The sequence below is a fragment of the Limanda limanda genome, chromosome 15 (assembly GCF_963576545.1).
Source record: "Limanda limanda chromosome 15, fLimLim1.1, whole genome shotgun sequence".
NCBI lineage: Eukaryota > Metazoa > Chordata > Actinopteri > Pleuronectiformes > Pleuronectidae > Limanda > Limanda limanda.
The window spans coordinates 22166832-22182336 of NC_083650.1; the positions used below are offsets into that span (position 1 = coordinate 22166832).

General features: G+C 41.3%; 1 protein-coding gene across 2 annotated transcripts in view; it reads right to left on the minus strand.

Annotated features, from left to right (window-relative positions):
* The window catches only part of LOC133020436 (regulating synaptic membrane exocytosis protein 1-like), an 87456-nt gene that overhangs the window by 71104 nt on the left and 847 nt on the right, over positions 1-15505 (minus strand). For both annotated transcript variants that reach the window (XM_061086995.1, XM_061086996.1), the window contains exon 2: positions 10730-10804. In XM_061086995.1, coding sequence (XP_060942978.1) covers positions 10730-10804 — 75 coding nt within the window. The remainder of the gene's footprint in view (positions 1-10729; positions 10805-15505) is intronic.

Below are 15505 nucleotides of genomic sequence, written 5' to 3' on the forward strand. Positions count from 1 at the left end.
ATTCAAAATGTAGTAAGACACAAGGTTAAACCTTGAGAATGAAAAGCTTCACTTTCCTGCACAAACACAGAGTAAAAAATGTCCTCAGCTTTCCCATTAACACGTTCAATGACTTCAACAACTTAAAAGTAAAGCCTTTGTGTGTGTGTGTAACTACAGTGTGTGGATACATATATGCATATTTTAAACAAACTGTCCACAGCTCACAGCAGGAAGCAGCATTAATGAAAAGCGTCTCATAATTAAGCTATAGGATGAAATAACGAGCTCCACACACAGAGAGAAACCGAAGCCTTGCTCACAAGAATATAACTAAAATCGGGATATATGCACAAGCTACGCATTGCAAAAAAAGAACGCCTCATAGGGAAAACTAATTATTATTGGGGGGTTTATTATAGATATTTCCATTACACCTAAGCGACCAACAGCGACTCCTTGGCTCAGAAGAAGAAGATACATCAGCCTCTTGAAACGCAGGCAACACAAAGACAGTTTGACGGTTTGAAGAGCGAGGAAGGTGGATGAGTAAAGGGTGAAGAAGGATGGAGGAATAGAAAGAGGATGAGAGGCAGGAACGAGCTTCAGGACTAACTTTACAGCAGGGTGACAGATGCTACGATGCACTGTAACTCTGAGCCGGGCAGCGCACGGACGTTTACCTGGCAAGGACAACAGCGAGGACACACAAACACACACACACACCAAAATGTTGATATTGTAGGGATATCCCCTGTTGGCATCCTGAAGGTTTAGACTTTGAATTTTGATTATCGGTGCAATCAAATGCACATTCTAAATTTGGCTTAATACAAATTAAATTCTAAATTGAACTGTTTAAACTTTATTCTTTATTCTAACACATAAACTATTCTTTCTGTGTCATTTATGGTTCCAGTTTCATGGAGCTGTGGAAATGGTGCTTATGTAGGTCACTGACCTTTTCCCCTTTACTCACTGAATGGACTCAGTCTGTGTGTGTGTGTGTGTGTGTGTGTGTGTGTGTGTGTGTGTGTGTGTGTGTGTGTGTGTGTGTGTGTATGTTTGTGTGCGCACAGAATCATTTTCACTTGATTAACTTCTTGGGGCTGATTATCAAAACGAATTTTCTCCACGAATCATAGAGATAGAATCTCAAGCTTTTATGAAGTCACAAAAAGTCACAAAAGGATGTTGTGCGTAATATCTCAGAAGCCTAGAGGACCTGAAGCTTCTATAAATTAAAAAAATTACACAGATCATATGGTAGATATTAAGTCATCAAGATATATTAAGTCAGAAAATGCGATTTTACAAGTCTTAGAAATTCATCGACTTCTGCAGCCAATAAGATTAAAGAGATGATGCACAGTTTATTCAGATTAACCAACCATTCACTGTCACTGTGAAATTACATTATTACAATATAAAAAAGTTAGTGTTACCTGATTGGGGTATATACTGTGTGTAAGAATCACCCCTCAGATGATTTTCATTAACAATGTGTGCCACTCACTCTCACCTCTTGCTAATAAGCTCCCAGTTTTTTTCTACAGTCAAAGCATCCTTTCAATTTCCTCAACTGTTTCCCACAACATGGTTTTGGACCTTTCTCCAGGAGCCTGGATCTTCAATAAAAGCTTAAAGTTTCAGGTAAACAGCTCCAAAAAAAAGTTACAGACCTCCTGCAGGACACACTGTAGATGTGTCTAAAAATAAGGCAGATAAAATAGTTGAGTGCTTCAGTCCTTGAGCACCATTACTGCTGCTCAGCCAAAAGCTGGCACTGGCCTCTCCACTCCCGGGCTTTAATAAAGGAGGGTGGCACCAGGTTGGGTGTTGGGAGCCAGTTTCAACTCTTCCTGTAGTGACTCAGGCCTCTATGGCCGAATATGAGTCACTTCTCCAGTTCCTGGATCGATATTCAAAAAGCAGGCAGACATGAATCAAATAACAATGAGTCAGTGTCAGAGAAAATCACCTCGCAGCCATTTACAAATTAAGCTCTCCGTCTCTCTCCGCCTCATTCTCATTCACTCTCCAACACTCACTTTTAAAGTTACTTTACTGAGATCCGGTGAGAGATGTTGGAGTGAAAACCTTCAAAAGTTTAATTCTGTCCAACTCTTTTCTCAACCCAACTAATCTCCTCCTTCCGGCAGCGTTCTCTCCCTCCATTCTTTAATCTACACACGTATACAAACACACACACACACACACACACACACACACACACACACACACACACACACTCTCTCTCTTACTGTAGAGGAGTCATCTACAAGATTGATTGGAACTCATTTGGTATCCTATAATAGACCAGTATTAAAAATGTTCCTCCTCCCCCATGCTATTTGTGAAATTGAATGGAAGGTAAAATGAATGCCAGAATTAGAAATGGGTTTCCGGTTTGCAGCAACTGTTTGTGTGAGTGTTTGTGTGAGTGTGTGTGTGTGTGTGTGTGTGTGTGTGTGTGTGTGTGTGTGTGTGTGTGTGTGTGTGTGTGTGTGTGTGTGTGTGTGTGTGTGTGTGTGTGTGTGTGTGTGTGCGTGTGTGTGCCTGTGTGTGGTATGGGTATTAGTTATGTTGTGGGGATCACAGTCTATTTGCACTGTCACATTATTGGAACAAAAAGTAAGCCTCCATAATTTAAACATACAATGTTAAGGTAAACAAATGCTTGAATGTCATGGTAAGATTTAAGATAAGATGGGGTAAGGTTAGGGGTTACATTCAATCTCCAGCTACGTATCCCCCCCCCCCTGTTTGTTTTTCATGTTTGTAACTGCCACTCACATATACAGCCTACAATACTTCCTCGTTTCGTGTGGGAGTTGTAGTTTCTTCTGCCGTGAAGCCAACTCACTTTGCCGCAACTAAACTTCACCTCCCATGATGCCGCGCGGCTTGTCTTAAACCGCTAGCTGGTGCACGCCCACGCGTACCCCAGTTTGGGAACCAATGATCTAAGGGAACTTCAACACCTATCTAGAAGCTTTTGACCAATCACAAAGCAGACTGGTCTTCAACGGAGGGGAACAGGAGCTAAAACCAGGTATTTCAGACAGAGACTGAAAAGAGGTTCTGCAGCAATGGACAGAATGAGGAAAGTGATGTATTTTCTGAACAGCAGAGCAAGTAAACCTTTTCAAGTAATGACCCGAATCTAAAATGATGACCCTGAATGTGAGCAGAAAACGTGTTTGTCTGTTAAGCTGAGGACGAACATGTGTCTGACTGAGGGCCAGTTCAACCCAGTAGGAGGCCCAAAGGGGAATGACGTGTTGTGTCTTTTTAAATCACATTTTTATCTTTGTTATACTTTCTCAGGCTCTTTTCAATGCTGAACAATCTTTTCAATGCTAATCTGTTATCTGGTAAAATGCTCCATTTAAGCACAACAAGGCCATGCAGCGACAATTTAACTCAAACCATTTGGCAAACTTAACACAGGCGCCGCTAAGGCTCCAGTCATTTTAGTTTATTTGGTGATTTTAGTGGCGGTGATTTCAAGAATGTGTTTTATATAGAATTAAAGTAAAATATACATCCAAGATAAAACAAGTCGTCTACCTGACATTTTTCTTATTTAAATGGAAATCCATATATTTCCTGAAAAACCTGCTCTGATAGGATTTGTCTCCATAACATAATGAGCCTCCCTCTGTGTTTACCTCTCCATCAGTGCATGTATGTGCTGTGGCCTGGCTGCTCACCATATGGCAGCAGGGACACGGAGAATCGCTCACTCTCTCGATTTCCTCTCTATGTGCCAACCGCTGTTGTTCCTCCTCCATCCTTTCCCCTCCCTTCACTTCCGTCAGAGGAGTCACCATGCTGAGCTGCTCGGGTGCACTCTCACTTCCCCCACACTCCCTCCACCCATCCCTCCTTCCATCATCTCCTTATGACACACTCGCTTGTATTCCCGTCCAGTTTTGAGAATATGTAGAATAGAGATAACTAATATTTACAGTGTCTGTTCCCAGACAGCTCTAATGTATTGTGTACATAGAGATATTGGTTTTAATTTTAATCATTGAGTTTGGAGGTTTTGGTTGTAAAATAAAAGAAGCAACAAATTTGTTATTTGGGGGGGGAAATATCAACAGCGGAAGAGATGATTCACACCAAAACTGACACTTAATACATAACAGCACAATATGCACAGAATGTGATGCATCTTAACCCTCTCCTCCACTTTTCTCTCTTCTCCTCGTTTTCTCCTCCTCTTCTCTCACCTCCTCTTTCACTTAATATACTTTCATGATGGCTTTTCCCGCCCACTCATTCCTTATCCACGCTCTTTCTCCACTTCTCACTCCTTTTCTGTCTTTCTTTCTTTCTGTGTTTGTACCTCCTTGAATATAATTTAATTATTGATTCTCATATTATCACTACTGCCTCTGTCTAGCAAGAATCATCAGGACAAGGGTTTTGGTGAAAGTCCATAGAGGGTTCTGCATTCTCACATTTATTATAAACATATCCTTGTATTATATATCGTATGCATGTTTTATAACTCACATAAATTTGTTGTAAAGTTTGCCCAAGATCACGAGGCACAAACTAAAATAAAGCCTATGACACATTCATGACGGATGTGCACATATTGAAAGATCACTTGTGATCAATAATCCTGCTTCTCAGCCAAAGATCAAATGAAACCACACTGCGCATTCAAAGCCCAAATCAGATTTAGAGCCTAATCCATGATTCTTAAAAAATACTTGGATCACAAATTGCCACATGGTCTGAAGTGCACTGTTCCTCAAAGACTCGTATTACATTCAGACATTTAATAATGGCTCAACTGCCTTCACATTTGTGACACATATCAGGAAACATACAACTTTGCTTGGGCTCTTGTCCTTTGTGTCTAAACAAACTGACTTTGTCCCTTTAATTTAGAATTAAGAATCCTATTTTTAGTTTACATCAGTATAAAGTTTACATAATTACATCACTCCTTCAATAGATTCAGGCAGAAATAATTCTGACACCAAGTGCATTTTTCATATTCAAATAAATGAGGTCATTTGGCTGATGAAAGTGTCATTACTTTATAAATTTGAAATATACTTTGATTGATCCTGGTAACAACAGCCCCCCCACTGGTCATGTCATTGATTGTTGGTAAAACTCAGATGAGGGGACGTTCAAGAGCACAGTGGCTGTGGGATGGTATTTTACATTTAGCACAAAATTAAAGAGAAGGAGGTGTGAGAATGAGAGTGCTGGAAAAGACACAACTTGTTCTTTAAGCGCACAATAACATAAGACACAGACACACACAAACACACACACACACACACATACTAGTAATTGGACAAATAACTTAGGAGGACTATTTGTGGATTAACAAGCAAAGGATGTCGTGTAGACTGAGAGAGAGAAAGAGGTGGATAAACTTGGCGAAAGAAAAAAACAAAGATAAGACTAAAGTCAAACTAATTAAAAAAAAGATGAAGGGCGAGAGAGAGAGAGAGAGAGAGAGAGAGAGAGAGAGAGAGAGAGAGAGAGAGAGAGAGAGAGAGAGAGAGAGAGAGAGAGAGAGAGAGGACAGATGGAGAGAGCACCAGAGCCAACAGCAGAGCTAAGTGGGTAGTGTGCTCCCCAGACAGCGTTCCATATGGCCTGGCAATGCCATACACAGACAGGCCGCACAAGCACACATATACACAGCATGTATACACACAGGCAACACAGCATGTATACACACACACACACACAAATACACAAACACTCCTCCACACCAACAATCGAAATTCACACACATAGTTCATATTCACACACGGCCGTGTACCCACACATACTGTATATACAGAGCACCGGCTGAGGGTGGATGTGAGGGGAAGTCTCCCCCGCTTCTTCGAAGAAATGTCATCATTTAAATCCTGACATTTGTTAAAATATCAAAATATTGTTGTAGATTTGTAATGTGAAGGGGCAAGTGGTGGTTGTTGCTCATGAGGTGCACCTGTCAGGACACAGGACTGCGGTTGAAGAGGATCCCTTCGAATCCGTGGGTGTGGTCAAATCATATCTGATCACCTGAGTGCTCACTTTCTCAACGACTCAGATCGGTCAACCAAGGTCTTGTAAACTGGAACTGTCCATAAAAGAGTCTTTGAATATAGACATGGTGGAAGATTAAGTTGTATAGGTAGAATCTAGGGATTTAAACGATTATTGTTTCAGTGTATACCGTCGTGCAAAACTTCCTGATGGCTATTTGCGTCAAATAATCATTTAATTACCGTAATAACCGTGATGATTTGGATGATACCATCCAGCATCAACCAAAGTCAGCAAGTCTTCAAGATTCAGGTGCAGCAAGTGTAGCATTTGCTGTGTGTTGTAAAAACATGGAGGGAGGAGCAGCAGGCAGGTGGGGGGGGACTGTAAGTCATCTGTGGCTATAGCTAACAAATGCTAACAGCCACCGTAGCCAACACTGATATTTTATACCTACTCTGACGTTTGGGTTGGACGTCTGCACTTAATGTAGCAAGTTGTCCACATTTGATTAATAATGATAATACTATCATCATTTGTATTGATAATATATTGTGTTGATATAAACCTTGGTGAAGTACTTTTTTAACATACACAGCACATTTTAAGAATACTACAATAATACTGATTACCGTGATCATTTTCACACTGTTTCATTTCTGGTATAATCAATAGGCCTTAAAGCAAATGCCTAGGAATTTATTTTCATTTGACAACTGTATGAGGCCTGCCCTCTGTCTTACCCAATAGAGACGAAACTCTCAACCTGCAGAAATGTATGAGTGTGTCAAGTCCCTACCCGGTCCCTGCTGGAGCAGAGACACATGGGAAGAGCAGGATAACAGCCAATCCCTAAAGGAAGTGAGGAAATGACTCCTCGCCAATCCCAGGGCTCACCGAGGTTACTACAGGGCTGCTGGGCCATCGCCATGGTACCCTGCTATCAAGGGACAGCTGGCCAATCACATTCAGAGATGTGAAGTGTAAACATGTTACACTGCAGTGCAGCCATGTTGCCATTACAGAGGCATGGGGTGGAGCGACATATCCTACGTATGTGAAAAGGTGATGCACCAGATATGACCAGTCTGCAAAAGAGGTGAAGTATAACTGAAAACACGTAAATGAATCCCTTCCCAAATCTCACAAGTGGTAATTTATGACAACAATCTGTACATTTTCTATTGATACAGTGAAAGCCTACTTACATGGCTCACATATGTTACATAATCTTTAGCAGGAAAGACTAAAGTTTAGGATTAAAGGAGAAATACTCCATGCAGCACTGCAACGCAAATACAGATGACTGGTAACAGGAACTTAAGCCCAATTCAGCCTTCTGCGTCCAAGCAACGCCATAGCCTACACATAGACGTGAATCCTATCTATCTATCCTGTCCTATCTTCAACATCTATCAGTTCCAACTATAACACGATCCAATTAGTAACACTCGTCATTGTTCTGAAATAAACAAAGAGGCCACACATTTTGTAAATTAGCGGACCTGAAACCGGAAGACACTCAACACCAGCATAGAAACTCTACCGCCACTGGTGTTTCAGCGGTGTGATTGCAATGCAACTCATCAACCAACTTCATTTACACGTGTAAGAGACATAAGAGCTATTATTCGAGCCCAATTCTCAAGTACCAACTAAATGCTTCCTGAGAACGCCAACACGCACATGCCCAGTGTACATGGGTGGTACATGATATGTGTTTTCAGGCGTGTTAGGATGGACAGGGAATAAAACTGATACTGATAGATCAGAGTAGATGTAGCCTTAGAGATCCAGTGTGTTTCGACTGATGTCATCCATGTCAACAGAGGTTAAGTAATGGACTGCAATAGACGCAAGCAAAGACATTGACCTCGCAATATTCATTTATTAGTAGCAATAGGTTGACTAATATAAATACTTTACATGCAATTACGGGAGTTACCAACCGTGCACATAGCTTCACTCATGGAGTCTAAATGGTAAATGTAGTGTATTTATATAATTCTTTTCTAATCTTATCGGCCACTTCACCTTTTCACACACACTGACATGCAGCACTTTTTCACACACATGCTTTCCATACACTGCCAGCAAAGCAATCAGTAGCAATTTGGGGTTCAGTATCTTACCCAAGGACACTTTGGCATGCAGACTGCAGGTGCCAGGGATCACACTACCAACCTGCTGGCTAGTAGATGACCCTCTCCACCTCCTGAGCCACAGCTGTCCCAAATTACATCCTGCATCTTCTATTTAAAAAAAAGAACTGAATGGCATATATGCCAAGTAGCATGTATAATGACTTAGTTACAACTTATCTCAATTTATATCTACAACCATGTTGCGAGGCTCTGCTACCCTACCCTGAATGTTATTGTACTGTTTCTACTGCACATTTGCACAACTGAGTTCCAGCAACACAAATCCAGTTTACTCAAGTGAGAAAAAAACATATATATTACTCACATTACATGAGATGAACCAACTGGAAAGTGAAAAATGTGTAATTTTTAAACATATACATATAAGCCGTATTACCATTAACAACACTGTCAACCAGAATGGATAAACCAAATACTAGCTCTAATAATTTGCTAAAATATAAATGCCTTATTTTCCAATATCACAAGTCAAAACTTTTCTGTTTTGGTGTGGTTTGGACTAGACATGGTTTTATCTCGGTCCCATTTCTGCAGGGGCAACACTGACTGTTATGTCTGGTGAATAATGTGGGGAATACTGACCAGAGAGAGACAGATTGTATAATGTTATAAACGTGGGGCCATATTGTGGGATTCCTCGGAGAGTCAGATGTGCTCCAGCTGACTTACTTTGTAATCCCACCTCACAGTCTGATCCAACACACACTCACACACACACACACAGTGCACACGGATAAAGCAAAAAACAAGCATTATCCTTTGATCATTGTGTGGCCGAAAAAAAGACAGTACAGGCCACAGGAGTCACAGCAAACAGAAATGTATGAAACTAGCATTTCAATGCATAAATAATCTGGTGGCGTGGAAATGCTCATATAACATCAAGGAGTAAAAATGACAGTTAATTTCAAGTAATGTTGGCAATTCAAGTCTCTATTAACGACCACTGATCAAATAACCAGAGTTTACAATCACACACACACACACACACACACACACTGTGGTAAAGTAAAGATGATGACTGAGCAGAGCCATTATAAGGAATCACTCTTGACCAACCCATCAAGCATCCAATCTCCACTAATTGAAAATGAGATGAAAAGCATTATTCCAGGGAAAGTCTAACCACCTGCATTCTCTCTGGGACGTTAGTTAGCAAGCTGGCAATGATTGGAAGGTTTAGAGGAACATAGAAGCAAAGATATTTTCCCTCTTGTAAATTTACATTTAAAGTTTACTTTTAAATTTGACCTCACAGCCGTCACTTTAATGATATAATGATGATATAAAGTTACCTTAAAGGACAGTTTAGTGCTTTTTATGTCAAAAAGTATCCTGTAACAAAGTCTTGGGCCATTATTGTGTGGGAGATGCCACCGAGACAAGACTCAGAGTTATAACATCTTCTGTCATCCAGCACAATATGAGGAAAATCTTCAATAGTATTTCTCAGAATCATGACGACAATTAATTAGTTGGCCTTTTGTTAATAGTTTCACAACACAGTTCTTAGTATTGTCGGACTGTTTGCCTGAAGAAGTCTTACTCTAGTAGAATGTGGAGAAGAAAAAGATGGAGGGATTAAAAAACTTTTCCAGTTAGCACATTTTTTGTAGTCGTGCCTAGAAAACATTTGGCTAACTCTTGATGTGCTCTGCGGCTGAATCATTGCCACCGGGTTCTGTGAGTAACCACAAGCTTCCAGCACCCCCGATCTCACAAGGATCTGGTGACAAACATCCCTGTGCATCAGTCATTCAGACCTTCAATACATGTCACAAAGCACAGCAACTATGTCTGAGTCTTCTGGCCAAATAAAACTGGCTGCTGATTTGCATTTCTAATAATAAATCACAGTGCTCATGTGTTGCTTGTCTCTTTTCCAAAGCTCATGTGAGATTCCAGTTATCAAGGAGAAGTTGAAGTAAGACATGTCACACACACACACACACACACACTGCAATGGAAGTCATTCATCCAGACAAGCAGCTGAGCAAACTGTGAGTCGTATCTGAGAGCAGCCATGGAGGAGGAAGAGCAGCTTGTTGTGTCAAATGACTCAACAGGATATGGACAGGACTCATCTTGTCAATCTTTACCTTAGACACTGGTGTTAAGCATTGACGGATCACAGACTGAATCTGGGCTTTGTGTGTTTGGCTTTAATAGGACACACAGTCACTCAGAAAGTAAAGAAGGCTTATTGAAATGTTTCATTTTCAGTGACACCACATGAAGCGTACTTCCTAAATATAAATGAACAATCAAAATGAGGCGTCTGACCAGCATCATCCCACTTAGAGTATCACACAAATTGCATAATCATGTCTTGAGTCACGCTAGAAAAACACCAGAATGCAGGTTTGTCTTTTATACTGTTGACTCATCCAAGGTGTGAAAAAGTTTTCACAACAAAGCCTCGATGTGAGACTGCCTGCCACTGAGAGGTTGTTGTCGTCCACAGGGGTGAAGTGGCGTTATGGTGATGCAAAAGCAGATATTTAGCCCATTTCAAACTAATCTAATTTGAGTCTAGTCCGGGGTTGAATAATATTGGTGCCACTCACCGGACATCATTTTGCTGTGGAGGTTTCTTCTGCCCTACCAGGTTCACCGTTCTTGCCTGGATAGGCTTCTCTTCTCTGAAACACACAAAATTAAAAATTACTATTAGCACAAACAGGTCAAGAACAAGTTTTCTGTTCCATAGAGTTAATTTATATACTTTTATATTTCCCTTTTGCGGTGAATAACTAACTGTAAGAGGTTGGATTGCAGTTTGCAATGTCATAAATACCTATCACCTCATCCATCCCTCCTAAGCTTTTAGGAAAACCTATGGTGGCCTTTAGGTAACATCGAGGCTCTAAAGAGCCAGTGTTCAATTTGTCCATTCTGGGCTACTGTAGAAACATGGCAGTGCAACATGGCAGCTCTGTGGAAGACAAATCTGCTACCAAAGTTAATATAGCAGGCTCATTCTAAAGCAACAGTCTCAGTTGTTTTTACACTTTTGAAAAGTAATTCCATTTCTGCCAATATATCTTCTTAAATCCTACATACTGGACCTAGAAAGGTCAGGTAAGCATATTATTTAATACACTTTTTGTTAAATTCTGCTATCACCTCTGGTTTAAAAAAACTCCAACCAATCAGCAACGAGGATATTCATGCTAGTGCACAGGGTGGTGATGGGGCAGTGGGAGCAACCCCGAGGTCTCGATCATGAACAGTATAGCTAACAGTACGCGTATCCTCTTTCTTAGAGCGATTTTTAATGAAACCAGATGTTAGATCTCAAAACGACATAATGTCTTCATTCCTCTGCCGTCTACGATTAAGGGATGGGACGACTGTCAGAAAAGAGGTCTCAGATAACATACACCGCCACTACTATATCAGAAAGGAACAACAACTCTTAGCCACTGGAAATGTTACTTTCACAATAGTACTTTTGAATGGGCAGACAGACGCACACTGGCCGAATCAGGTTGTTTAATGTGTAGTTTGTGTAAATACTGACAAGTTATTTTGTCTGCAGATACTGTTTATGTTTGTGGGGGCGAATTCCAACTCATTGAGATCAGTGGTTCAGTGGGGGCAGTTGTGGCCGAGGGGGTAGAGCATCCATTTGCAGGTGTCCTTGGGCAAGATACTAAACCCTGAATTGCCCCCCCCCCCCCCCATAGAAGAAGTCCCATAGATGCACTGTATGAATGTGTGAGTGAACGGGTGAATGGCAACAAACTGTCCTGTAAAGCGCTTTCGAGAGGTCTAGAAAATGTGCTATATAAATACAAACCATTACCTTGGCAATGCGCAGGCATGAATGTGGGGGGTGGAGCTTCTAAATGAGCAATTATGGGAGGGGTGTATTTGTTTTCAAATATCTACAGTCGCCCCCCAGAATCAGTAACTCCACCTTTAAAGGGACTCTCACCTTTGTTGCATTTTTACACTTTTTTTGGATAAGGTTAAATTGGTATTAATAAGGTAATGACACTCTAAAATGCAAGACAGACCCACCAGGAGTAAAAACAAACAATTATTTCACTCTCATAATATTTAGTGAAAACTTCAACCAATAAAATTGGTAGCGACCGTAGCGACCGTAGCGACTGACGATGGCAGACCAAAGTGGTCCACGGCGTACTGAAACAGCCGCTCCCAGGGGGAAAAACAAAAGTTTAGCAGGTTGTAAGTCTGCTTGTAAATAAAGTTTCTTCAAAAAAATAAAAACACCGGGATGGTTGTAAGTCTGCTTGTGTAAATAAAGTTTCTTAAATAAAACACCGCGGATGGGAACGAGGGGGTGGGGCATTGGAGGAAGGCGGGATGATTTGAATGTGCTGTAATTCTCAAATGCAACAAAGGTGAGAGTCCCTTTAATGGACAGGGAAGTCCTAAGCCATTCCTGAAACTTTCACAAAGTGTCATCACAGACTTGCCTTAACTCTTCCTCATTGACTGACAAGATAAATATCAGCTGCATCCCTGCTAATCGTTTTCAAATATCTGCATTAGTCTGTCCCCGTAAAACCTCATGTTTTGGGTTACAACTCACTCTAATGAGTTATAAGAGAGTTAATATGAAAGGACGTATAGCTAATTAGCATCAGCCACCTTTAAATGACACTGCACTCACTCAACCAAACAAAAAAAGTACAAATACTCGAAATACCAACTACAACTGACAGGTTGACTATCAAGGCAACACTGGGTGGGTACACATTTAGATGACAGGCCTTAGACAACAATGACATGCTTTCAATATGTCCACTGACATCCTCAGAGTGCGATCAAACCCGTCTCATCCATAAACATGAACAGTGAGCTCTGATCAGCCTGATCACAGAGGGAACGAGAGAGAGAGAGAGAGAGAGAGAGAGAGAGAGAGAGAGAGAGAGAGAGAGATCCCTGTCAACGCCCACGCTGTCTCAACAGAACATGTCTTTTTTATCGTCAATACTGGTGATACCCTTCTCGTTATGAGACACTGTTGGCACATTATGGTGATATCACTTAGAAGAAAGATTTCCTGGTGACTGAGGCATATTTCACATCCTCGAGTTTCAACTTCAAAATAAGTTGTGTGTTCTCCTCACATGTGTTCCAGTGTCCTGTGTTAATAATAGAGTTACATGGATGACTGTAAAGGATTAGACAATTTAAAAGACTGGAGGCCAACAGATGTCGGACACTTATAAAACTGATCAAGTATATTCCAATACATACAACGTATCAGAATGGTCTGGGTCGATCGATTCAAACCACAGTATTGGATCCAGCATCAACACAGGCTTCAAATAAAAGAAATGCCAGAGTAATCAAAACATTTCTGACACTCACACACACACACTGATTAGGTATTTTCAGTCAGGATGTAGCCGCAGCTGTTGTATAGTAAAATTCTGTATTTTACATGTGTAGGAGACAAGCTACTATTCAACCAATTCCTGTGGACACCAGCACACGCATGCCCAATGTACATGTAGTCACGTGATATTCGTTTTCAGGCGTGTTCTTAAGCCTGATATGTATGAATTGTATGGATGTGGTCTTAAGTTTTCCCAGTGCAAATATATATATATATATAAATATATACATGTTATAGGTGTTTCATGTGCATTCATTTCGAACCTGAGACAAGTTTAGCATGTTTCTATCTCCAAGGTGCACTCACACATACAGTTGTAGCTCTCAGTGAAATTAGATACACATCATCCCTTACACATCATTCAACTATACCTGCACAGAGTAAGGCTACATACATTAAGCCCTTCTCTATGCTTTCCATGTAGGTGAAGTGATTGCAACAAGATGCAGGAGTTCACTTCCCATGAGCCTCTGGTGTCGGTGCAGTATGGACGACCCTCCAACTGGTTAAGAGAATCGTTGTTTGTGTTTGCTTTGGGTATTTGTGGCAATAGTTACAGCTCAGGTGTGAAGTTTGATGCTCGTAGTACAGTGAGGGAATGCTCATCACTGCTCGTGGATGCTTTGTTATACTGCTGTAAGAGTCACACAGCAATAGGTTTTATTTTACTTTTCCATTTATAATAGGTAACTGAGGCTGTGTACAGGACTGAAGCTGAGGTTAAATATCATCTACTACTGGTCAATATTTCTTTGTGTGAATGAAACTCATTCTTATCATGTAACACTTTGCCCTATGATAATAACTGACTGGCTAGCATTGTGTATCTACACTTACATCATTGTTGCTATAGCCATACACCCTCGGGGTATACTGCACATACATATACTGTGATTGTATATGCTGCGATAGCAAGGAAACTGATGGTGAGTATATATCTTAAACTGCTCGTGAGATGAGAGTATTTTCTACCTCGCTGCATTACAACCCACACTACTCTACTGCAAGTACACTCACAATTCATTAGTCAACCAGTGCAGCTTTTCAGTGCAGACCCAATCGTAAAGACACACACGTACACACACACATGCACGCACACAGGTTTGCCGTGGCAGTCTCCATCCAAACAGTGGTGAGAGGAATCAGTGCTGAAGCCAGTATGGTTCGGACATATATGTGCTGACAGCCTGCGAACGCTACAGCGTGACACGACTGAATCCACAGCCTCTCTATCTAATACATTACTGAAAACGATGCACAGCCACTTAGAGCTGGAGTTATATATATATTGGACATTTCCTTCTTTAGATGCAATGAATCGATATTCCGTTCCAGTGCTGGGCTATCAGTCCGCGCAGAGTGCTTAAAATAGAACAGGGACGTAAAGCTTCGAAGAGTGCCGTGCTTAGGTGGGTCGTGCTATCTCTCTCGCTGACAATCTATGCACGCAGCTCCATGCAGGCCAGGCACAGAACGTGATGGAAGCATTCGTTTTCAACTTTGTGCATTTTTCTTGTCCGTGGGCTGGTTTCCGTTTGCCGATCGCGGCGACAAATAAATCTGGTCGGGGACACGTTTCTCCATGCATGCACGCTGGTGATATGGATGAGGCAGGGCTGGATGCACACAGTGAATCTAAGTCACTGCTGATTCAAAATGACATTATATACACAGGCACCTTTTTTTCTACGCTGTTATAGGCCCACTGGTTCTATAACCGCCTGTGTGATGTCTGTTGCGGGAGCACTGGCCTACATACAGTGCATAAGGCTGGGGAAGGCTCAACCGCACCCCTGAGCTGCAAACAGCAGCTGTTGAGATGGATGCTGCACAGATGAAAGCCAACAGGGAGGGTTTTTACTTTTACTATTCGCAAAGCCGAGCACGAGCAAGCCTCCTGCAGTTCTGCTGCTGCTGCATCCATCAATGAAACATTTCAGGCCAAGTCCAAACCCCTCTCACTCCG